The sequence below is a fragment of the Eschscholzia californica genome, unplaced genomic scaffold (genome assembly GCF_041429995.1).
Source record: "Eschscholzia californica isolate CP2 unplaced genomic scaffold, dmEscCali1.0.p SCAF_4, whole genome shotgun sequence".
NCBI classification, from domain to species: domain Eukaryota; kingdom Viridiplantae; phylum Streptophyta; class Magnoliopsida; order Ranunculales; family Papaveraceae; genus Eschscholzia; species Eschscholzia californica.
Window position 1 is genome coordinate 48501204 of NW_028238461.1, and position 23789 is coordinate 48524992.

Below are 23789 nucleotides of genomic sequence, written 5' to 3' on the forward strand. Positions count from 1 at the left end.
TTTTTGAGCTAATTTGTAGTGACTGTGAAACTTTCAACATAACATTTACGTAAAGTTGGAGAGGCTGAGGGGACACAAAGTTGTGCACCTATACTATACCCAAAGGTTAACATAGAAGGACCACAGACAAAATCAACTCACTTTAAGTAGTGGAGTTCACTTTTGATACTTCATTATTGGTGAACAAAGGCTTTTGAGAACCACATAGTTGTCTACTGCATTTTATTCAAAATGGGGAGCTAAAAATTAAATTTTGGTTGGAACTTATCTGTTTCCATTGTTGAAAGAGATTGGAAGTCGTTCAACAAAAAAAAAAAAAAAAGAAAGAGATTGGAAGTCATTGTTTACAAAATTATCAGTATCTACTTGGTTACTCAGTTTGTGTGGGGAAAAATACAGGATGGGTTGAAGATTGAAAAGAAAAGAAAATAAGATTTAGATTTGAAACCGTAAACTTCTTCGTTCTTATTTTACGAATGTGAAATTTATGTCTAGTTTAATTATTTTACTTCTCATTTATGTTGAAGATGGATCTCACAATGTAATGATAATTAAAACTAGACATTCACTATTAGTAAAAAAGAAGTGTTTCTACAAATATGTTTGAATTTGAAAAGAAAACTTCAATAGCTTGGTGTTACACAATACAAGTATTTTGTCTCAGCTAAACCTAAACCTCAATTTAAGAAGCCTCCTTTCGATATCTACTTCAATAAAAAGACATGCATGTATAGCTCGATAAACAAATTTCCGATTCAGATCGACTAAACATGTCATCTGAGAATACTTAATTCATAGATTATTCTACTAAACATAATACAGATGCAAATTGTATCACAATTGTACACATCCAAATAAATGTGTGAAATTATAACACCCAAAATTCTTTTCATCTTTCCATAGAATGTAGTTCAACTTAACTCAACGACTAACATCTGACAAAATCTTGTGCATAAATTTTTATGACCTTGCCAATTTGAAGATCAAAATTAGGGTTTCTTCTCAGAGTGTTAAAGTTCATTCTGACTGTTTTTTCTGCTTTTTTGAACTTGATTTCTTTTTCTTTCCCGTGGAAGGACCATCTTCCCCATTAAACGAATCGTCCTGCGAACTACGCTTCTTTTTCTTCCTTGTTGTGAGGTCATCTTCGTCATTGGGAGATTCATCTTGTGAACTCTGCTTCTTTTTCTTTTTTGTGGTTGGAACATCTTCGTCATTCAACAGATGACTATAATCTTCAACACTTGCAAATGGAGAAGCACCAGTTTTTCTAGCAGACTTTCGGTTTCTTTTTCTTTTGTTTGAACCAATTTCATCCTCATTGGGACTATCATTATCAATGTCGTCTTCTGCATCTCCAAGGTGCACCAGATCATCATCATCATCGTCTTCTCCTTCGTCAGCTGTATCTGAGGGGAAATCCATCCCCTCGTCACTTTCATCTCCGATTAGGTCATCATCATCTTCATTGGCAACTTTGTCCAAATCGTCATAATCATAATCACCTAATGTTTCTTCCACGGGAAGGTCTCCAGAATCCAAGAGGTTTTCAATCTCGTCATTATCACTCTCATCATGCCCAATCTCCTTGTCACTCTCATCATCTTTGTCTCCATCAACTCCATAAATATCTTCTGCTGCTTCATCTTCAGCTGTTTTCTTCTTCTTCTTCTTCTTGGGCTTCTTCGAGGAATTCATTTTATTTGTAAAGAACCTGTGGAACACAAGATCCTCCGGAGGTACATCCTCTTCAGCCAATGAAAGAATTTCAGCCCCAAGCAAATGGCTGTTCAGATCCAGCTGCAATTATAAGATCTCGGTCAGCAATTGAAGCTATAACAAACTATTGGTTTAATCAAACAGAAACGACTATACATCTTCAGATTTAAGAAAAGCAAAGAACCAGAGTAGTCTAAATCCCCATTTTTCTTCAAGGAACCATTAGCTGCACCCATTTTAAGCTACCTCAAAAACAAAACGGAGATCTTCGTTTTCGTTTCTACTTCTGCCTTTCTCTTTTATCTTTTTTTTTTTCGTTTCCTTTCTTATGTTCGGTTAACTAAGTCTTGCACTGTCTAACGATTCTATACTTATTTGTCATATGAAGATAAATAACCAAGCAAGATTGGAAGTACACACTTTTTTAAGAAACCAGAATAAATTCGGTTAACGAAGTCTTGCACTGTCCAATGACTTAAGAAACTTTTTTAGGAAACCAAGCAAGATTGAAAAAGCTACCTTCTTGGCAGGTTCGATTTCGGAACCACCATGCCATGTGCTCGATTTCGGTTTCTTCTCCATGAACTTGTCTAGGAAAGCAGTTAGAGAAAGATCATTTAGAGGGTTCCCATTGTAGACTATGTTAGCCCCTGAAAGTAGAGTCTTAGCCATGGTTGCAACAGATGGATGCGCATGTGAAGCAAGTACCATCAGCTCCCACCAACCCGCTCGGTTTGCGTTGCTGATGATTCACAAAACACAGAAAGAAAAACTTAATTCTGCATCTGGTTGGGGAAAAATAAATGAAGCATGGAAGCAGATTAAAACATTCTATTGAAGTATGAAAGACATAAATTATAAATACATAATCATTTCAGGAGCAGTAAGCTCAAAATGAAAAGGTTTCAAGGGCTGATTTTCCTGTCTAGATGAAAATATGAAATCAGATATGTGAATCACCCTATAGAATCTCAGAAATAAAACAGGAAGTGGAAACTATGAGCGCAACCAAATAGTAAAGCATATTGTAATTAGGTAACACGTTCATTAGAAATGGTCCAAACAACTGATTTTGTTTTTGATGAAAATAATCATCACCACATAAATTTAACAACTGAATCATCTCATGTGGTGAGCAACTTATCTACTATATACATCAGACTCAAGATAACACTGAATGATCACCAAAAATAATTTTGCCACTACATCATCATCGCTATTTACTACAAGTTATAAATAACTAAGACTCAAGGTCAATAAATTCACTACCAAAGAGCTGTAGTTACTTGTACAACATGATTGCCTAACATCACAATTTTTTTGAGGACTCCTACAATCTCTTAAGAGTCTTTACTCAAAGCACTGATGACACAATCAGTAATACTAACACAAATCATTGAGATTCCATAGAGTTGACGCGAGTTTGTGGTTATGGACCTTATGGTGATGCCACAGCAGCTTGAGTAAGAGTCTGATTAAAACTCTAGGAAAAATAAGCATTCACATTTCCCTTCTTCTGCTTTGCTAAGACAATTTTTTTTATGTTCGTAACATGTGGAACTAAAAGCACGACTTGACACCACTAAGCTGTAAATAGAAATCAAGAAGCAGGAGCAGGAGAAAAGTACCAGTACAACGGCTCCCTGTGTCGTGGATCATAGCCTCCAGGAAGCGACAACTTCTCCGTACTTAATTGAGGCTGGCTTTTACTAGAAGAAACTGTTTCGAATTTCCCAACATCGTCTTCTTTGAATATGTCACCTCCATCAGAGCTATCATCTTCGGAGTCGGGGTCTGAGTCAACTTCATCTTCTGAGCCAGATGAATCTGATTCAGTTTTAACACCATTCTTATTATCTGGAATTGTCGTAATAGATTTTTGTGATTCCTCGGAAAGAGCAGTTCCTGATTCATTCTCAGCGTCTTCTATAATATCCTCAAAATGTTCGAGATCATCGTCAATTGCCTCGCTTTGAAGCACCGTGTTCCTGTACAAATGAAGTATGAATTGCAGCAAACAAAAGATTTGTTCTACTCACTAAAGATCAAATTTCTAAACTCGTTAGTCTCCATCAAAATTGATATGATAAAATCGTTATCTTACCATAGTGGTGGTCTTGCTTTAAGAACTTCAGAAAGAAGAAACAGGCAACCACATGCAAATTGAGGAGGTTGTTGAAGCGCTACCTGTTCAAGTACTAGGCATATTAATAATCGGAGAACTGCTATTACCCATTTACCCACACGAAAAAAATACATTTCAGCTGATGCAAAATAACCCGTAGTTATTTCTTATATTTTTAGAATAGAAGAATATATTTTCCATTTTTCAAGAACATCATCGAACATGCATAACAGCCCAATATAAGACTTCACATCACACGAAAGCCCAGCAAACTCCACTTAATGGAGTCTGAACCAAGTATCAGTTGGTAATCCAGTTTGTGTGCACGATTTGGTTGCGCCCACAATTGAAGGATTTTAGTTTCTATTTGGAATAAATTCTGGTAAATCCAAGGAATGAAATGTCGAAAAGTTTCGGTCGAAATGACCGAAATTTTTCGGTTTTTCAATATAGGTATACAGAAACACACATACATAAGTTTCGTGTAAGATTTCTCTCGAAATCAATCGAAATTTCGCTCGAAATCAATTTAGGATACTTACTTTCAGTTGTTCTTCATTTTTCTGGTTTAATCTTCATTTTTCTTCACTGTTTCTTCTCATATCTTCAAGAAATCCTTTCATTTCTTCTTAACAAGTAGTTTATGTCATATTACAGGTGAAGATTCATCAAGAAATTGGGGTTTTTAGGGTTGATTTTGATAGAAATCTAGAGAGAGAGAGAGAGCATGTCGGCTGGAGAAGAATACGATTTGGGTTTTAGGGTTTTTTAGGTTTAAATGATAATTTATAAAGGCGCCCCTCTTTACAGTAAAAGGCGCCTGTTTCACTCACAAGGGATGCGCTTTTAATACTTATAGAGGGTGCCCTTAACACTCCTTTGGGATGTCTCACATCATTTCTAAATTTCTAATATTTACTCCCTACTATAACGGCTTCAAGTTATCTTTTTCGAAGTCAGCCCCCTGGTATTACTGTTTTATTATAGATTAACCCTAAACTTAACGAATTTTGTCACAAACCCGTCAATTATTTTTCAAGTTTATCCTGTATTTCATGTTAGAGTCAAGACTACATATTTTTCATACTTAGTTATGGTTGAAAGTCTTGTTATGCACAACTAAATCACATTTATATCATTTCCGTAGATTTGTTAAATTTCCACACTGACCGAAACGTTTCCACGAAACGTTTCCACTTTTGGGCCGACCGAAATTTCCACCGAAACCGAAGTTTCATTCCTTGGGTAAATCCCCTATGAGGAGGGTGAAAGCACCCTGTACGAATTGCTACGATAGATCCAGATATATTATGGGCTTTCATATGATCATATCTTTGCAAGAAAATGCTATAAATCCTCGTCTCTTGGGGTAGTCAACTAATATGACTATACCAGGACGAGGAAGACTGGGTAGGAATTAGTTAAGTGATGAAATAAATGTTACCTATATTAGCATCACTTACTCAGCAAACTGATGCATCGCAAATAAGTAAACATGGACATCAAATCTAACTGATGCATCTCTGTGTCCGACAATTATGATACAAGAACACATCCGAAATCCTTATGACTAGGTTATAAACTAAGAAGGTCAGAACCAGTCAAGCTAAGAATAAAAGGATGAGGAATTTTTGTTTGGTAAGGGACTCATTTGGATATCCAGGAACTACAATAGAAACCATTCATAAGAAACTAGAAAGCCTCAAGTCAAGCAAAATGTGAGACAAACAAAAATCAAATATAGCCACAAACCTGCAGGATACGCTTTGAAAACGCAGAGACCCTCTTTAAGTTTACATCACACTTCATAGCTCTGAGTAGGAGTCCGATAAACATTTCTGCCTAAAACCAGGACAATTGTATTAGTTCAAACAGTCTACTATAAGATCATACTGCCAAAACAAGCTGCATTTTCATTTTTCTCCTTCACTGAAAAGTGGGCAGCTTCTACACCTCTCCAATTTAAATTCACGAAGTAAACTATAGAGCACCAACTGATTCAAAGGCTATAACCGTCTAATCGGTACTCGAGATGCATAGAACACATGAGCACTAAGCCTTCATCTGAATAGGTCTCCCCAAACACCCTAAATAATATTGTTTTCTCCTTAATTTCAATTCCCACCTTATACTATTCTCTAAGTCTAGTTCTCACTTTAAATAACCTCCCTCCCATTCTCTGAATGGAGTCCTCGTAACCTATCAATCCTTTTATTAATACTCATTCACCTATTCAGGAAACACATACAACAGGGCCAGAATTTTAAGGATAACCTCTAAGTTCTCACCACGTAAATCGCTTATACACGTCATCAATCTATTCTCTAAAGCTTACCAAGGAAGAGGTAGTTGTACCGTCTAAAAGGATTTAATAAATAAATGGCTGAGGGATTTGATTACCTTTGATGAATTCATTGCAGCCGGAAACAAAAGCTTTGAATATAAAGCACGGTAGAATCGATCACTAACAATCTGATTCTTTGATGAAATCTTATCAAGAAGCATTAAAGCTTGAACTCCAACGTTAAAATTTTTAGAATGAACCTACACGATGAAAAATTGACATTGATCAGAACCTTAACCAAGTAGCTGATGGAGGTAACCATGGCAATAGTACAACTTGTCTTCTGCATAAGAGTAGATGAAGTAAAAACAAGCTCACCAACTTGAAAAGCATGGGTGTTTGCACCTCAATCACATCATCAGCCTCACTGCTTGCAACGTAGGGGAATGCTCTGTTGACTCCCTATGACGATGATAACGAACAAAAAAGAAAAGGTGTCAAATATTTTAAGTCTTTAACCTAACATGTAAGCTGACATAGGTTTCTATGAACCACTGACGTGCTTATAGAAGACCAGAATGTGCTTAAATGGTAACTTTGGTAGCAGTATGCTTTTAATCTCAGTAATAAAATAAATTGAAGAGCAAGATTTAGTGTTTACTAAGTGCGCAAAACAAGAGTTTGAACACAGGGAAGATTGCTCATAAGAAATAGAAATTTGAAAATGGTGATAAAGAAAGATGGGTAGCCTTTGAAAATTTTGGACCAGCAATAGGTCCTCCTTCGGGAAAATCAGCCTATTGTCCCTCTTGGTCAAGGACGTAAGCTTCAATTAAGGATTGGCGCAGCCTCTTTTTTCCCAACCACGAGGTTTGGATATAAATACTGCATTTTCTCAAAATTGTTAGTAGAGAATTATGAAAGCAGCAACTTGGTTCTTCGGTTCTTCCCTCGATGATTGTGAACTTTTGCAACCGCAGGCGAAATTAAAAGAACTTTTTTCAACAAGGCAGAGTTAAATAATTGGACAAGTTTTAAGTAGTATGTGCTTCTCTTAGTCTCTAAGGAAGTGTCCTACTCTAATGTAAGCACTTGAGTGTCCATTAAGGGTAAAATAAAATAACCAATTAGCTAGATTACGACAGTTGGCACTTAATCAGGAAAATGCCATAGGACTCCTAACTTGACTTGCTTTCTAGTTCCGGCGAAAGCTAAAGGTTTTGCTAAGAGTGCTAAATACCAAGTATATCAGAAAGAGAATTTTACTTACTGTGAGGACTGCGGAGAGAAGTCGTGAGTCCATTTCAACGTTCGAACCAGAAGGACTATCGGAGGTATCTTTTTTAAGAGATCCAGACACCTTTTTGTCCTCTACTTTTGTACTTTTATCCGATTTAGTATCAGCACCAGCCTCTGAGATCAGTAGCTGTTATCGTAAAAAATGAACACAGGAGAACGTAAATAACTAATCGACACAAAATTATTCGCTTGCTCTTCCCTGTATATTTTTTTAATAGAAATTAAAACAGATGACAATTACAATTTTAAAGAGAATAACGCGCAGAAGCTCATCTACGATCTATCAGATCAAGATAGATGAGTATGAGACGATTTATAAAGCCTTTTTAGTCGCTTAAGTTATATTGAGAATCTGAGATAATAGTGCTTCATATGTATGCATATAAAAACTGGGAAAAGGGAATCCACGTATACCTTAAAGAGTGCAAAATAAACATCCACCAAACGCTTTGCCACTTTAGGCCCATCTCCTTTGTTACTCAGGCGAATCTGGCACAAAAAGTTAACCTGCAAGTTGAAAGTGTGGTCATTCAGTAAGAGCCTAGGAGGTATACGGTACACTGATAATCAGCACTCAGCAGATTTGGAAAAATAATTTGACAAGGAAATTAGTAAAATCCTAGTGATCAAGATCAGTTAAGCATTGCACATCAATATCAGCAAAACTACTTAGACTACATATGTTGTTTGAAGTACAGTACATATTTAAGTGAGACTGAGATCTAAGTAATTACTTAACAACGACCAATCCCAGCCTACAAAAACATTCTTCAGATACGTGAGGATTGCCTATCAACACACATTTACACAACAACATAGATGACTGCATAACAAAATGCAACAACATGCCTCACAGATGTGAGATTTCTTGTAGACAATTCTAGAGTTACTTGAGCACTATTAATCTTTCACATCTTAAATTTCAGGTCCCTGCCAACAAGCATCATCCATTTGGTGAAGTAAATAATTTTTGCAAGAACTATAAATTGTAATATCCATGGTTGATAAACTTTAAGGTGAATAAACAAGGGATCTGCTAAGAAGCTCCTGTCACCCTGCAAAAGCGCTTAGTTAACTATCTACTCCAACACGACTTCTATAATTAGAGTCTAGAGAACACGAGAAGTAGATGAAACCAAAGAATGGAGTTTCGGTTTCGATAGGCATGGAAATGGAAATATTTCGGTCACGAAATTTATTTCCTTGACAAGTCATTGTTAAGAGAAACTTAGTTAAATTCAGTTTCAATGGAAATTTCAGTAGGCATAGAAATAGAAATATTTCAGTCATTTAATTCCTTGGACGAAACCAAAATTTAGAATATGGTACTTACTGCATGGTACTTTGACTTTAATCCCAAATGAGGACGAAATAGAAAGGAATCAACCTCATCAATCACTACCGCCTGCAAAAATATATGTTTAATGAGGAAAAATAAACAAAGAAATATCAATCTATTGGGAAATTTTTTATAAAACTTAGGGGGATAATTTAAATATTAATGAGTTGGGTAGAAAGTAATCAAGTGGCAAACTATGTCGGGAACCTAGGTACACATGTGAGGGACCAGTCCACCATTAATTGAGTATACCAAAAGAGTACCTTCATATTAGGATGCTCACTTAGAAGGTTTGTCAAGTGATAATCAGCATTCGACGCACCCTTATTTTCAGGATCCCCCAGCTGCAAAGAAAAAAAATAAAAATAAAACTGTATATCTGAAGCAGCAGATAATCAGAATTGCACCAACTAATATGCACATGTGCAGTGAACTATAGAAGGTGTGTCAACTTACTTTGTTTACCAGTGCCGAGAGTAATCTACGTTCTTGTTCTGACTTACTCCTCAGCAAACCATACATTGTCTGCGAAGGAATATCAATTCTTAAGGAAATTTAACTTTTTATGAAGTAAGATAAAGTTTGTAGGTTGTGGAGATATATTAGTTATTTAGTTAGGATATAGTTGTTACACAATTATTTTCGACAGATGATTTCAACAAAAGGAAAATCGATTATCAATGTAATGGAATCATAAAATTGTAATAAATAAATAAATAAATAGGAGTTGTTCATGCACATAAGCAGATAAAGAGTACACCTTACCTTCAAGGCCTTCTCTTTAAGCACGGGCAGCATATCTCGTGATGCTTCTTCGAGTGCAACAACAAACCTTTCATACCTGGACAGTAAAAATTTACAGAGGAAGTATACATATCAAATGAACTAATTCAAAACCATCCAGTCAAAACAGCAAATGAAAATTGACTAACAAAATATATAGCACTTGATGATACTTTTTGTACTCCAGACACTTTAATTAACTATTACAAATACTGGAATATTATCAGATCACGGAAAGGGAACAAGGGCGACTGAAAAGAACACAAAAGATGGGAACTGAAGAACTACACTGCTATATCGAACACCCAAACAGAGGTCTCCAATAATAGCTCTCCTTTTTGTTAAGAAACCCAGCATTAAAATCCCTAGTCTCAACAAAGAAGAAACCTTCACACACAAAACTGTTTTCCCCGCTTGTCTTCTTTTCTTTCCACAAAGGTGCCACCGCGAATGAGAAACAAACCCAACTTCTATGTTCTTTTTATACTAAGAAAAGGTTCTCAAACTCCTAGCTCACAGTAACAAATTCAGTATTTGCAGTTGAAAAGATATCCAAAGTAGGTTTGGACCTACATAAATCAAAACATTACCTTGCTAACATTAAGAAGTTACTATTTTACTTCTAGCAACAATTCTTTTCCTTCTGACCTCAGATTTCACTATCAGAGCCTAATCGGTAAAACTTACGCTAACCACGAACAGAGCACAGCCATTACGACCAACAAAACTTTATTCGAGTCACCCTTGTATGTAGGCCACCCACCACAGACACAACAATTACCTCGAGATTAGTGTCACCACCACAGTGTTACTGCTACAATACCAGCCACCACCACCATCAATTCAGCAACATGGCCAGCAGATGTGAACACTTCTTGCATTACCACCACAGAAACACCACACCACCGTGCCACCACAATATCAATCGCAATTACTGCTTCATCGCCACTATTTTCAAATGTCAAAACAACCACAGAATACCACCAGTCCACTATGTCTTGTTGCATCATCGGCGCTATCAGCACCATTATTCTCTGTCTCTAATACTCTACGACTCTATCGAACACTTGTTATAGCCAAATTGATCTTTTGACTTCTTAATTCATATGTAATTGTATTTTTTTTTTGAAAGAATTCATATGTAATTGTATTATCATGTTGGCTTAGAACTTATATTAGTAAGGTGAGTTTGCTACTTCCTTCTCCATCGTAGTTCAACTAAAAATATTCTTAAACGCATTCGTTATCTTTAAGATTTGGAGAGATGATAGATAGTTCCTTCCTTGCTCAAATTACTACTGCAGTATAGTAAATCTGAATGATCCTTTTGAGTATTTTGACAATTGTCATTCTTTTCATCAGAAATGCTCGTCGTACCACTAAACCTACTATGTATGTCTCGGATATCTTTCAACTTTTTTCTCATGAAAAAAACGGAGCAAGAGGATAACTAGCTATGAACAAAAGCAACGATAAAGATTAGCATACCTCTGCTTTACGCACTCTTCCCAATACCAAAAGAGTAGAAGAGAGTAACCATCTTTTGATTCTGGGAGATGATTCAATGGTCGCTGGAGGAGACTTTTCAGTTTACGATCTGGTAGTAGACTAATAAGAGGAATGCAGAGAGTCAAATAATGCACAAGATATCAGTGAGCCGGAGCAGAACAAAATGTGGAACACCCTCACAACACAAAAAATATAAAAAAGAAAACTGTAATTCACTAGGTATTCCACAAAAGAACACTGACCTTGACAAAAACAATTCCTTCAATGCTTCAAAACCAGTCAAAGCATGTCGCTTTCCTACTTTTGATGTAACCATTGCTGCATGTGTTCACAAGTTAGTTAGAACAAACAGTAAGATTCAGACGCTGAATTCCTGAAGGGCGTTACAGATAAAGAGGAAAGATAGATACAAGAAGAAAGTAGGAATAGTTGAAGTCTTAACGTGGGAAATGGCAAAACCCTTCTTAGTCTAAATCCAATCATCTGTTTACTTCTTGTTAGACAGACTGACGTATCATGCTCATATAGTTTCTCACTCCTTCCCTCAAAATTTTGAAGGCAATGTAGTTATTAAAAAGAAATTAAAGCCATATGAAATGAAGTAAGGGGTATTGGTGAATGAAAGACTCCTAATTAGACCCAAAAACAAACCTTGTTTTTCCTTTCTCTAAAAGATAAGGCATTTAGACTTAGTGATTGCTATTTGCTAACAAATCCATAATTAACACACAATGTAGAACGTTAAAATGATTAACAATCAGTTTGAAGACAATATATGTGCATAAACAATTAATTGGAAAAGAAAGTATACCCAGAAGTGCATCAAGTGATCTTATGTTGGCGATCGGATTCTCCCCTACCAACACCGAATAAGCAGAAACCTTATCGACTGCAGTACCGGAACGTTGAGTAGCAAAAAGCATCTTTATATCCCCACTATTTCCCCTCGAAGTCTCGAAATCCTCACTATATTGAGCCATTAACCTCTCCCCAAGTTCCTTCTTCTTAGCAACCAAACTTTTCCATTCTTCAGCATTCTTCATTTCAATCTTCTTCCCATCATTCCCAATAACTTTTGCCTCTAATTCTGCTGCATCACTATACCAAACACCCAAAGATGAAGCTTTAACACAAGGAAGCTTAGGAAGATTCTTCCACTTATTGGATTGTTTGGGTTGTTCTACTGAAACAGGTTGATTAACCACCCTATCTTTAACCACTCGATCGTTCTTGTTGGTCTTATTCTCAAACTTCTTATTCTGAGGTCTCTTAGGTGCACCACCAGCACTTTTAGGGTTTTGTGGCTTTTCTTCTGGTTTTTTAGGAGGTTTTTGTGTCTTCTTCTCCTCTGGTTGTTTAGGTTTTGTAGTTCTTTTTTTACGAAAATCAGTATCATTGAAACCAGAATTAGGAAGAGAAGAAGAAGCAGAGGAGAGACCGAGTGAAGAGGCAAAAGTAGCTATATCAGACTTGATAAGTTCAATATCTTCAGTGTCTTTAACTTTCTTACCTTTCGAAATCGCCATTACTTATGGAGAAACTCAGAAGAAAGAGATAGAGAATGAAGTAGTGAGAGAGAGGAGAAATAGAGTAGAGAGATAAATAGAGCTCCTCCGGTTGAGAAATCCGGCACGGCTAGTTCTGGGGATGTCGGCGGCTGCCGAAGGAAGAAGGGAGTTAGGGGTTTTGCTCTGGAAATGTTCGTCAAATAGTCCCGTCCCAAGCGGCCAAGCAACAGAAAGAGTTCTCGTTTTCTTTTTTTTGGCTTTACCCCCTTACCATTATTGGTCATTGTCTTTACCCCTTAGACTAACGGGAATCATCAATTTGCACATGTTGTATTCGCACACGTACGATGAAGAGTGTAGACAAAAGTTCTCTCTCCCATTTACCATTTTTCTTGTTGTGGAGTTAAACAATTTTCTTGAGAAAGTGAAACGTAGATATCTACCGAATAATAGTATTGTAAGATATTTTCTTAATATTAGATGGTCTGTTATAAGCTAACAAACTATTTATTTTCGTGAGTTCATGTGTGCATTTTCTTACAACATATTTCTATGTTGTTGGATGTATAATAAGGTGTCATTTTTATGTCTTTGATCAGGTACCACTTCTCGTTTTAATTATTGTATTTGGTGATATTGGTTACTTCGGTATTGCTCAGGGATATTATGTTACTGCATAATTTGATGGCAAATAAAATTGTGTTTATTTTTAGAATAATCCACAATTGAGTACAAATTTGCACTATCAGAGTTGTTTTAGATTGTGGTTTCTTTATAAAATCATATATTGAATCAAGTTTTGTTACCCAATTCAAACTTAAGTTTTGAGGTGAAAAATAGGCGTATCGTAGAGTAAAATTAACCATATTCATTTACCATTTGGAATTTTAGTTTACCCGGAAAAACAAACAAGACTTTACATTCGTCATTCTAATAGTAGTGGGAGAGAGAAGAGAGAGAGAGAGAACGGAGGTAGAGAGAGAAACAGAGCTCCCGTCTCAAAAATTCAGCCACGGCTAGTTCTGTTGATGTCGGCGGTTGCCGAAGGACAAAGGGAGTTTAGGGGTTTTGCTCTGGAAAAATTCGTAAAATAGGCTCCCCTGCGCGAGGGAAAATGTTTTGTGTTTCTTGCTTTACCCTCTGAGGCCTTATTGGTATTTGAGTTTACCAACGGGAGTCAATTTTTTGACACGATGTGTTTGCACACACACCATGAAGAGTGTAAACTAAAATCTTTTCCCTGTTTACCCAATTTGTGTTGTAGCTTCGGCATTTTGCTGGAGGAAGGGAAACCTTGGTATTAATGAAAAAAACAACACTTATTTTGTCAGCAAAACGATGGTGATGGTGAGATAGAGAGAGAGAGAGAGATAGGAAGGAGGACCGAGAAATGATGGCAATGGTTGGAAGTGGTGGTGGCCAAAATTAGTGGTCGAAGACGGGAGAGATGAGGAAGAAGATAAAAGTTTGTTGTCTCGGAAAATTTAACAAAATTGACAATTCCCTCGTAATATTTTGCACCCGCAATTTTTCTATTGTTTCACCAAAACGCATGGCGATTCAAAATCCTGGTCCTCTGAAAACTCAAATCCCCATCGCTAGCATGTATATTAGACAGTTCCGTGAGATTTGGTATGATGCAGGAAACAAAAGTGAAAGTACTGATCAACAACAACAACAAGATTGCACTATAAAGAATTTGGTCGCAAATCAAGTTAGTAATCCAAACACTCATCACCCTTTTCTCCATAACTCGTATGGATCATACTTCAAGAGCATCTGATTTTTCTTTTTTGAAAGAAGAGCATCTGAGTACTCTGGAGCAAATATCATCCCTAACTATACCCTTTTGGCTCCACAATAACATATAAAACTAATTTATACTCTGCTGCAGTATGCAGTTTAATAGGAATCAATGTCACTCCTCAGTTTCCAACAATACGTAAAGAAATTTATCGAAAAAATAGAATCAAAACAAAGAGGATAAAACAAATTTGCTTGAATAATGTCTTCCATGAAATTTCATAAACAAATACTGATATCTTCAGACAATTTTGTAATTGAATATCCTTCCAAAGTAAGGATTCAGCCGTGCATAATACGATCATAGGAAAGACAAGGGAAATCGGAGCAAGAATGAAAAAAGGGGTTTCTGTCACTAGTTAGTTCATATCGATCTCAACACTAAACAGCTCCTCTCGATCTTCAAGCTAACAAACTTATTTCACATGGTATTGTAACACAATATGTTTTTAATAAGACCTGCCACAATGTATTAAGCTCCCAGCTCCAAGGAAAATGCCGAACATAGCTGCACCTCCTAGGGTAGTTTGCCCTACATGTCTTATCTTTAACAATCCTGGAATCTGCAAGGTTTACAGCTCCATTTACAAATGGAGATGAGCTAGTATTCAGTAACTTTTTTTACATTTCAACATAGAAACAAATAAAATATATTGCAAGTAACGAATGAAGATTATGTCATTAACGAGTTAGAAAGAAACAAAGGTAACTTCAAAGCTAATGTTCAATCCAAAACAAGAAGAAAAACTACGTGAATCCTAAAACTTGACACGAGCAACGAGATATTATCTGTAGATCTATTGTTTTTTCCCTATGGAACATGAGTACTCTTTTTCAGTATAACTTTTCAGCGGTGGAATCCGAAACTCGGGTGGGATACTAGACGTGGTATTGATAGTGTATCATTTGGGATTGGGACTTCTTATGTTCTTGTTGGTACTCGCACATAGTCGAGCCAAACACCACTCTTCAGCTAACATAATTGTTGGACTATGACTTTGAGCAAATCCATATGGAAATGAATTGTATCTAGAAACTTTTTCTTCTTGTTTGCTTAACTTACCCATAAATTGTTTTTCGAGAAAAAAAATTACTCATAAATTCATAACTTGTGAAAGGGTGGACATGATAATATAGAAAAGCATATGAAGCAGAAGGTTTGGACTCCAAGGGACTAACCAAGAGATCATCATGTTAAGTATGAGAGAGCCTAGCAATACTAAGAAGTAAGAGCAAGGTTCAACAGAGGTCAATGAGTCAAAGCTTGGGCAAGGTTCAACAGAGGTCAATGAGTCAAAGCTTGGGAGAATAGTCAAAACTAAGTTCTAAGTATGACAAAACGTTAACTAAATATAGATGATAAGGTATTAGGTAAAGCTATGAGAAACCCATCATGCTCATCAGCTGACTTAGCTAATCCAGAAATACGAATATTCGTCACTCTATATTCTTCTTTTACATTTCATTTTGGAATGAGTGGCTCCTAAAAGCTATTATTCGTGTGTGGGATGACCCCATAATCAACATATCTATCTTCAACAAGAAAAGCACACTCTATCTTAGTAAAGTTATTCCGCCCTCGTCATACTCATACATCATATGACATCTACTCTATTTCGAATAACTTTGACACGAAATAGAATCAGAAGCAATATAACTAGTGGCATTAACCTATTGAAAACAAAAAGGGATTGAGAGTGAGAGACTCAGAGACGTACCCGGTACCTTATAGCTTCATAAGTCCCATAAACAGCTCCTGCAAAGAAACAAATTATCAGATTCTCACCCATAATTGTTTACATTTTTATCAAGGTCTCGTTATAACGGGAAACTCCGAACTCAACAACGAAAACATAAACATAACAACAAAAGTCGACGTTTTCTGCAAAACAAGAGCAACCCCTTTCAGATATTAATACTAAAAAGAAATTTATGAAAGAAAAATTCTAGTAGTATACACTAAAAAACACACATTGAGATATAAAACAATAAGAAAGCATATATAAATGTCTTCAAGATTGAAGCAAATAGTAAACTTTATTCACTTCCTTCTACCATGAAACAGTCAGATGTCTTCACTGGTTGATAATGAAGAAAACATGCAGATTAATCACAATATGTCAGTTTTTTTCACTGTTCAGTATAAGGGGGTGTAAAGCATCTAATTGAAACATTTAATCGACAAACCCTAATATAAAATCGAGTAGTTGACCAACCAATTATCAATTGAAATTGGCGATTCATAAAAGTTATGAGCTTCAGAATACTTAAAGTTTCTAATTTCACACCGATTAAGGAGTTTAGGGTTTAAGTTTGATTTAACGAGAGAGAGAGGGAGAGGGAGAGAGAGAGAGATGAGTTACCGACGGCGCCACCAACAGCACCTCCGATTGCAACACCTGCAGTGACTCTAGTAAGGCAGCTCGTCTCTCTCGCCATCTCTCCAGAAACCCTCTCTCTCTCTCTCTCTCTCTCTCTCTCTCTTACTAGAACTGAACTCCCTCTGGTAATCTTGTTTCTCTCCCCCAAATACAGCGAAACAGGCCCACGGTGATGGAGGTCCATCATTTGCTCCAAGAGCAGGCTCAGGCCCACGGTGGTGGAGGTCCATCATTTGCACCAAGAGAAATGTTATATACACTTACCATGTGAGTGTATATAACAAAAATGGTGAGTGCATTTAAAATTTCTCTTGCAAACAAGAACAAGCGAGGAGTCGTCGATGCATGAGGGCCTGTTATTCGTTAAGACCTTTTTACCAAAACTTCAAAGTTCCTGAATTTCAAAAAATATATAACTGTAAAGAGATCTGGACATAAAAGTTTTACGATTATAAAGTTTTAAAAGATGGAAGTTTTCAAACTTTAAAGTTTTAGAAGCTTTACAATTCTGTATATTTTAACTAGAACTTCAAAGCTGAATCTTTTATTACAACTTCAAATATTCCATATAAAACTAAGTAGTGACTTCAAATATTATTCTAAGACCTAAAATTTAAAATATTTGACATCTTCAACGATGTCTAGTTTTCCAGACGAAAACTAGACCTTGAAGGCCTAGTTTGCAGATGAAACGAGATCTTATTTGTCAATGTATAGTTTCAAAACGAAATCAGACCTATCCAGCGAGGGGGTTCCTTCCCTTCGTGGGAGAGAGAAAAAAAAAAAGAAAGAGATGAAGACGAAAATATAAAAAAAAATTGGGTTAAAAGTCGTCAACAGGAGATTAATGGGCGACGACTTGGAAAAGAAGAGTGAAGTAGAGAGGGAAAGATTAGGGGGAGGAGAGATAAAATGAAGTGATGGATATAAGGAAAAATGAGTTGGCCACAATTTGGGGGCTCAAAATGGATTTGGCTCGTTTTCTGTACGGGTCGGGCCTGTACAAACTAGACATGTCCCCGGTCTAACTCGGGGCGACCCTAAGAACACTTGTATATGCTAAGGGAGATTTTATACGTTACGCCCAAAATTGTTAAAAGCAATTTCGCTAAAGACAATGTGTGTTTAAGAGACAATGCCTCGACCGAAGTTTGACTCTTCCTTCCTTCTTTGTCTATCTTAGAATTTCAAACTTCCTCTTTCACTTATGGTGTGTTTGGTTGAAGAATTCCTAAGTAGGATTCCTATCAAAAGTGAGATTTGGTAGGAATCATGAATCTTTGGTCTGCTTGACTACCAAGAATCCTGGGACTCTTGAATCCTAAGGATTCCTTGTATTGGACCAAAATCCCACCCTACCCCCTAAGATTTGCTAAGATTTTGGATTAATAAATTTAAATTTCAAACTTAAAATCCAAAAAAAAAAAAATATTTCCTTCAAAAAGTAATTATTTTAAATTTCAAAAATATTTTTAATTGTCAAAAATTATATCTTTTTCAAAAATAATTTTTTCCCCCAAAAATCATTTTTTTCCTACAAAAAATCATTTTCTCAAAATCTGATTTCTCCGACAACTTTTTTTTCCACCGAAAATCGATTCTTCCCCAAATAAGTTTTTTTTTTCGAATATCCAATTTTTTTTTGCGAGAAAACAGATTTTCCCTTAAAAACTTTTTTTCCTCCAAATCCGTTTTTTTACCAAAAAATTATTATTTTTTCTCGAAAATATTTTTCCGAAAACTGAAATTTTATAAAAATTTTTTTGCTTGATAGAGACAGTGTTTTCCCCAAAAGAAAAATCGCTGCTCGAAAAAAAAGATTTCTGAGAAAAAAAAAATGATTTTCATGAACTAATACTTAAATAATAATTACTCATAGGATTCTTATTAGTTGCCAAGCAAACCAAAAAATATTACTTGGATTCATTAACCGGTGAAATCATGAATCCCAAGTACTCAACCAAAGTTTGACTCTTCTTTGTCTTGTTCTTTCATCTTAGAATTTAAAACTTCATCTGTTCACTGTACACACATACTTCTCTCTCCGTCCCTCTCTCTAAAACCAACTCAAATCTTAACTAACCCGTGAGCCCCCAACCTAATGAGTTTGTCCAGAACCACCCGTCCATTAGTCTAACAGACAAGTAATGGGGTTAAATATCACTACTCTCTAACATATTGTCGTTCAATAGTTCTCCCTTCCATCATGCATTAACCATCTGAATCTAAATATTTAACTATAATTTATACAAACTCTATCCTTATTTTATAAGAAAAGGAAAACCGTTCTCAACACACAAGAACAGATACAACAAAGAAAAGCTTATGCCATTTGGGGTATTACTTAGCCTACCCGAAAGCAGTGTATAATTATTATTTTCCCCATTTTCAGCAAGTCATTTACAAGCAAATACACCTCTTCTAGGTCATGTGGCAATTCACCTGCAATAACACATAAGATCAGAAGCAGGGACGGAGCCAAGATTTCAACTTATGCAGCGCTAAGCTTAAATTTCACAATAGCCTAAATTAACGAAAGTCACTATAAGTAAGTTTCAACATATGATACATGTAAAAGTGTTATTAAGCTTAGCCGATAAATACATTCTTATTTACAGAATTAGGACTAATATCTGAAACTGTTTCTTATGATTAGTAGATAGTAATATAAATAGTATTTTTCTCTTTCTATATCTATATAATAGACGAGGCGGAAGAGAGATTAAAAATGTCAAATAAAGATGTAAGATGAACTTACCATATAAGTATCAAGTTAATCGCTGCCGAACTCCTCGAAACTCAAGCCTTCGGATATCGTGTCCAGTCTTTTATTGTCCCCTGCGAGAGATACGACAATAAGTTACTAATTTATCATTTATGGTGTTTATAATCAACAAACCGAGAAAATCTCACCTTGACAATCTCTTCCAGGGGAATCCAAGAAGTCATCAGTAAAAGGAGATCTAGAGTAAGTCTCCAGTATATCTAGAAAAAGAAAGAAGGAAACTGACTGATTAGCACTGACAATCACAAGGGTAAGGAAATAAAAGGAACTTAGAAGAAAGAGTTTCACCAGAACTCTGAGAAAAATCCGCAGTCAAGTCTGACAGACTGAAATTGCGGGGAATCTGCCCTAAGAACCCAAATGAAGAGGCATCTGTTTCCAAGAGTGACGTATCTAGCGTTTGGGCGTTCGGTTCAACGCTTCTAAATGATGCAACCGCTGCATCGCCACTTGTTGGACGTGTTTCTAGAAAATTTCCTTCGAGACCATATGCAAAAGGGGAACTGTTCGCATAACAGGATTCTGATTTGATGACAGTCCCATTTAGTCCTTGCATCATACCCATGTGTGAGTTCTGAGCTGGGAGCATGTTTGGTGAGACATCCATCTTCCGAGTCTGAGTTGAGGTGTCATTAGCAGTCTGCAGACTACCATGAACCGCAGGCCTACCGTTACCGGGCCTAGTTGAAGGCCCCACGGTAAGATGCATGTTCTCCAAACTTGAAGGTTGCATTCTTTGTTGGCCGACATAAGATGGTCTCTGATGCACTGTGAAGAAAACAAGATTCGTTAGGTATCGCGTATCCGTGGAAAAACGAAATCAAATTTCTATCAGATTTAACTAGACACTAGTATAAAGCATAATCGTACATGAAGATGAATTAGATCCATTAGACATAGGGAGAGAACCAAGTCCAACAGGGGAAGTCTTACGCATGAGCTCCACCTGTTTCCCAAGCAACTCGTTGAATACCATTATTTGGTGTTTCACCACCAACCTAACATTGTACGCGTTGAAAAATTCCCTATTCTCTTCTTCAAGCTTTTGCCAAACTGAAAATGCAAGGATTTTAGGTAGTAAGTAACAGTACGGAACAACAGCTCACGTAAAGATCCTTCGTCAAGCATAAATGTTTTAGTCTTCTCAAAGAATTTTAAGTAAAATATGTAACATTTTAGCTTCTTAAATACTTCAATTCTAGAATTTAAGTGTGTTCCTATGAAAAGCACGATAAACTAAATAGTAGATATATAAAGAACGATGATTACCAAGTTCAGTAAAACCAGGCTCAATTTTTGCCTCGACCAAGAGAGTCTCCACCACTTCTTTCTGATTCATGTATAGTTGAAGACATCTCTCTATGAGATTTTGCACCTACACATGAAAAGCGATTGTGAGAGAAAACTGAAACATAAATTGTGGATAAAAGGCAAGCAGTACCGATGCATATGCACCACAACGTTAAAGGACATTCATATAACAAAATTACTATTTTTATTGATTTTTTCCAGAATGGAGATAAGTTTCCACTTTTTATGTCAAAACAAAAAATCTTTTGAGCTAACAGCTCAACCCCCAAACTAAACCGGATCCAATTCAAGGTTCCTTCGTGCATAGTTTACATCCCCTTGACTACGCAAAACTTCAATGAAAATTAACAACTAAAGTGCAAGCCATGAAAGCAAAACACTAGAATAGCACGAGAGGAAATATGTCTGAACACACAACACAAGCAAATATTTCCTACAAATTTTACGCCTAAAAACACACACGAACATAACATTTTGCAAATATACTAGATTCAAATAACACAACAATTTGAAGATGTTCATTGACACTAAATAAGAAATGACAAGTTCAAGATTTTCCTCACCAGTTGTATATCTTGCCTCGAAACCCTTCTGACTTCTCCACTCGACATTTTTCTATGTGGCGGCAATTAAGTTCAAAACTTGTATGAGGATGTCTTCTTATCAATCACATACTTCTATCAAAGAAACACATAAACACATGCAAAATTCTAGTTAGTATTGACACTGATTCTTGTTATAACAAGGATAACTTAAAACATTAATTACAATCTTGGACAAAAATCGATGCTATCGAAAAATACACATGAAACAATAAACTCCCCATCAGAATCATTTAACTGAAATACTTCAATAGCAATAATACAAATTAGTAACAAAACAGAACAGATTAGGGCAAATAAAACCCATGAACATAAAAGGAATTAAAATCATCAGTATCATAACACTAAAGATATTTACCAACTCTGACTATTATAGAAACAAAAAAAAATGGAATAAAATTAAAAGGGAATCAAAATTACAAACCCTAATATACAAAATTAAAAAGATATTTCCTTTACAAAACTACAATTATGATCATACAACCCAAATAGATAAAAACCCAATTACTTTTATAAAATTCCTATAATTACCATGAAATTAAAAGCAGTAAATCTCAAAAAAATTATACTTAAGAGTGGTTTATGAAGTGGATCAAGTAAAATGGATAAAGAATCAAAAAAGTTTGAATGATCAATAAAAATTGAAAAGGTGAGAAATAAAAATTGAAAAGGTGAGAAATAATTATGAGTTCTAACCTTATTATTAGAGAAAGAGAAATCCTTGTTGTTATTAAAATCGAGAGAAAAGAGATGAGGAAGAAATGAGAAAGAGAAGATGAAGATGAGAGAGAATTTTAAAAGAGAAAGAAATTTATAATAGGAAGTTGTCGTCGCGGTACACGTGGTTACCCATAGAGATTCGCGCTTTCCTTCCAAGTGGACTCCCCACCAACTTGAGGAAGTTTTGAAGGCGCCTTCAACAACCGTTATTGGCGCCTCCATATCTCTTTCCACTTGGTAAATCTAGTTTGGGTGCATTAGGTTATATGTCGAGGAATAAGTATTTCCGTCGTTTGATACGAAGTATAATTCCTTGGCTTTAATTCGTTAGGGAATCTATTTTCATGAAATATTCTACTTTTAATTCCTTGCTCTCCCCTCGGAATCAGTTTCCATGGAAAGTCAAAAACCAAAATAAAAATATTTTAATATGTTCGGACACTTGAAACCTAATATTTATCTCCATATATGTTCAAATTGACATTTTTACCTATAAAATTTAGTAAAATAAACTTTTACTTATACATTGAGCAAATGACATATTTGTCCTTCTTACAAAATGACATGTTTACAAAGTTGTTGAAATAATATCTTGGCTTTATATAGCCAAAATTACATTTTTACCCTTTTATAATATTAAATTGACATTTTACTCTTATTTGTCAAAATGACATTTGTACCCTTGATAATATCAAAATGACATTTTTACCCTTGATAATATCAAAATGACATTTTTAACCTTGTGTCGTCTCATTGACATCCTTACCTTTATCTTGTAAAAATGGCATGTTCACACTTTTACATTAAAATGACAATTTTACCCTTTTATATTAGTAAAATCTTTTTTTTTTATCCATACATTGTAATTTTGAAAAAGTAAGGGTAAAAGTGTAATTTCGACGACATAAGGATAAAAATGTAATTTTGGCAACATAAAAGTAAAAAATGTCATTTTGACTACATAAAGAGTGAAAAAAAATTCTTAATTAAATATTATATTCGTAGAAGTTAGTTGTCAAGCAAATAACAGAGTTCGTAATTCCGCAGAATAATTACTACCAAACGAAAGAACTCTTATTTTCATGGCATAAATTCTATGGAACTCTTTTATTTCCGTGGAATTATTTCTCTGATATCAAACACAATCTAAAATCAATAGTCTAGGGAAGATTCAGCAAGGGCAGGCATAGTGTATTTTTTATAGTGTTTTTAAGAAATAAAAACCTAAAAGTTTTTGAAAAGATATAATACTTATAAATATATATATATATATATATATATATATATATATGTGTGTGTGTGTGTGTGTGTGTGTGTGTGTGTGTGTGTGTGTGTGTGTGTGTGAATCATGATTCAAAAGATATCAAATTTAGAAAACCGCTTTTAGATTCTAAACTATACCTTACACAAAGAAAAAAAAATTCCATCTTTTGAAAGTTAGGCATGCTCACTAAAAGTCTTCGTTCCGCTCTAGTCAAGTTTGATAAGTGGCAAATTGAATAGTCAATATGATATTAATATTTCCATCTACCTAAAGTTTTCATCTATCAACTGATAAATTATATTGTATCCTTTTCAATTTTTTACTTTTAATTTTTTTTTATTGATTGAAATATCTAGA

The 23789-nt window shown here is 35.4% G+C and overlaps 3 protein-coding genes across 6 annotated transcripts; all 3 read right to left on the reverse strand.

Moving 5' to 3' along the window:
- Positions 1-747: 747 nt before the first annotated feature.
- EDA25 (CCAAT-binding factor) lies at positions 748-12974 on the reverse strand. Its single transcript, XM_086635087.1, has 16 exons — positions 11870-12974; positions 11301-11376; positions 11038-11157; positions 9532-9607; positions 9223-9291; positions 9030-9110; positions 8761-8832; positions 7842-7934; positions 7399-7554; positions 6507-6590; positions 6245-6388; positions 5597-5686; positions 3824-3906; positions 3348-3707; positions 2239-2461; positions 748-1800 (listed from the first exon to the last, which is right to left on the reverse strand). The coding sequence occupies exons 1-16, from the start codon at positions 12582-12584 to the stop codon at positions 1018-1020; spliced, it is 3225 nt and encodes a 1074-aa protein (XP_086491213.1). The 5' UTR covers positions 12585-12974; the 3' UTR covers positions 748-1017.
- A 1576-nt stretch (positions 12975-14550) lies between these two features.
- Positions 14551-16910, reverse strand: LOC147545532 (uncharacterized). Its single transcript, XM_086635088.1, has 3 exons — positions 16733-16910; positions 16088-16125; positions 14551-14932 (listed from the first exon to the last, which is right to left on the reverse strand). Exons 1-3 carry the CDS (start codon positions 16806-16808, stop codon positions 14819-14821), a joined length of 228 nt encoding a protein of 75 aa, XP_086491214.1. The 5' UTR covers positions 16809-16910; the 3' UTR covers positions 14551-14818.
- Positions 16911-18928: 2018 nt separating this feature from the next.
- Positions 18929-22278, reverse strand: LOC147545533 (histidine-tRNA ligase). 4 transcript variants are annotated; one of them, XM_086637759.1, is made up of 8 exons: positions 22145-22278; positions 21410-21523; positions 20805-20910; positions 20469-20588; positions 19824-20303; positions 19664-19735; positions 19509-19588; positions 18929-19192 (listed from the first exon to the last, which is right to left on the reverse strand). In XM_086637759.1, the coding sequence occupies exons 2-7, from the start codon at positions 21455-21457 to the stop codon at positions 19524-19526; spliced, it is 891 nt and encodes a 296-aa protein (XP_086493885.1). In that variant the 5' UTR covers positions 21458-21523; positions 22145-22278; the 3' UTR covers positions 18929-19192; positions 19509-19523. The 4 variants fall into 4 exon arrangements, with proteins under 4 accessions (XP_086493885.1, XP_086493883.1, XP_086493886.1 ...); XM_086637757.1 differs by having other exon boundaries at positions 20406-20588; XM_086637760.1 differs by having other exon boundaries at positions 21410-21520; positions 22145-22234.
- Between the last annotated feature and the right edge of the window lie 1511 nt (positions 22279-23789).

Bases quoted from the DNA above. Each gene is read 5' to 3' on its own strand.
- EDA25 (XM_086635087.1), bottom strand. From the start codon at position 12,584: ATGGCGATTTCGAAAGGTAAGAAAGTTAAAGACACTGAAGATATTGAA. The intron at 11,377-11,869 runs GTATACTTTCTT...GAACACATGCAG, and splicing joins ATCACTTGATGCACTTCTGG to CAATGGTTACATCAAAAGTA. The intron at 5,687-6,244 runs GTAATCAAATCC...TCCTGGTTTTAG, and splicing joins CTGCAATGAATTCATCAAAG to GCAGAAATGTTTATCGGACT.
- LOC147545532 (XM_086635088.1), bottom strand. From the start codon at position 16,808: ATGGCGAGAGAGACGAGCTGCCTTACTAGAGTCACTGCAGGTGTTGCA. The intron at 16,126-16,732 runs GTAACTCATCTC...GTTTCTTTGCAG, and splicing joins TGCTGTTGGTGGCGCCGTCG to GAGCTGTTTATGGGACTTAT. The intron at 14,933-16,087 runs GTACGTCTCTGA...TAAACCTTGCAG, and splicing joins ATGAAGCTATAAGGTACCGG to ATTCCAGGATTGTTAAAGAT.
- LOC147545533 (XM_086637757.1), bottom strand. From the start codon at position 21,457: ATGTCGAGTGGAGAAGTCAGAAGGGTTTCGAGGCAAGATATACAACTG. The intron at 20,911-21,409 runs GTGAGGAAAATC...TTTCATGTGTAG, and splicing joins CGAGGCAAGATATACAACTG to GTGCAAAATCTCATAGAGAG. The intron at 20,589-20,804 runs GTAATCATCGTT...TTGCATTTTCAG, and splicing joins GCCTGGTTTTACTGAACTTG to TTTGGCAAAAGCTTGAAGAA.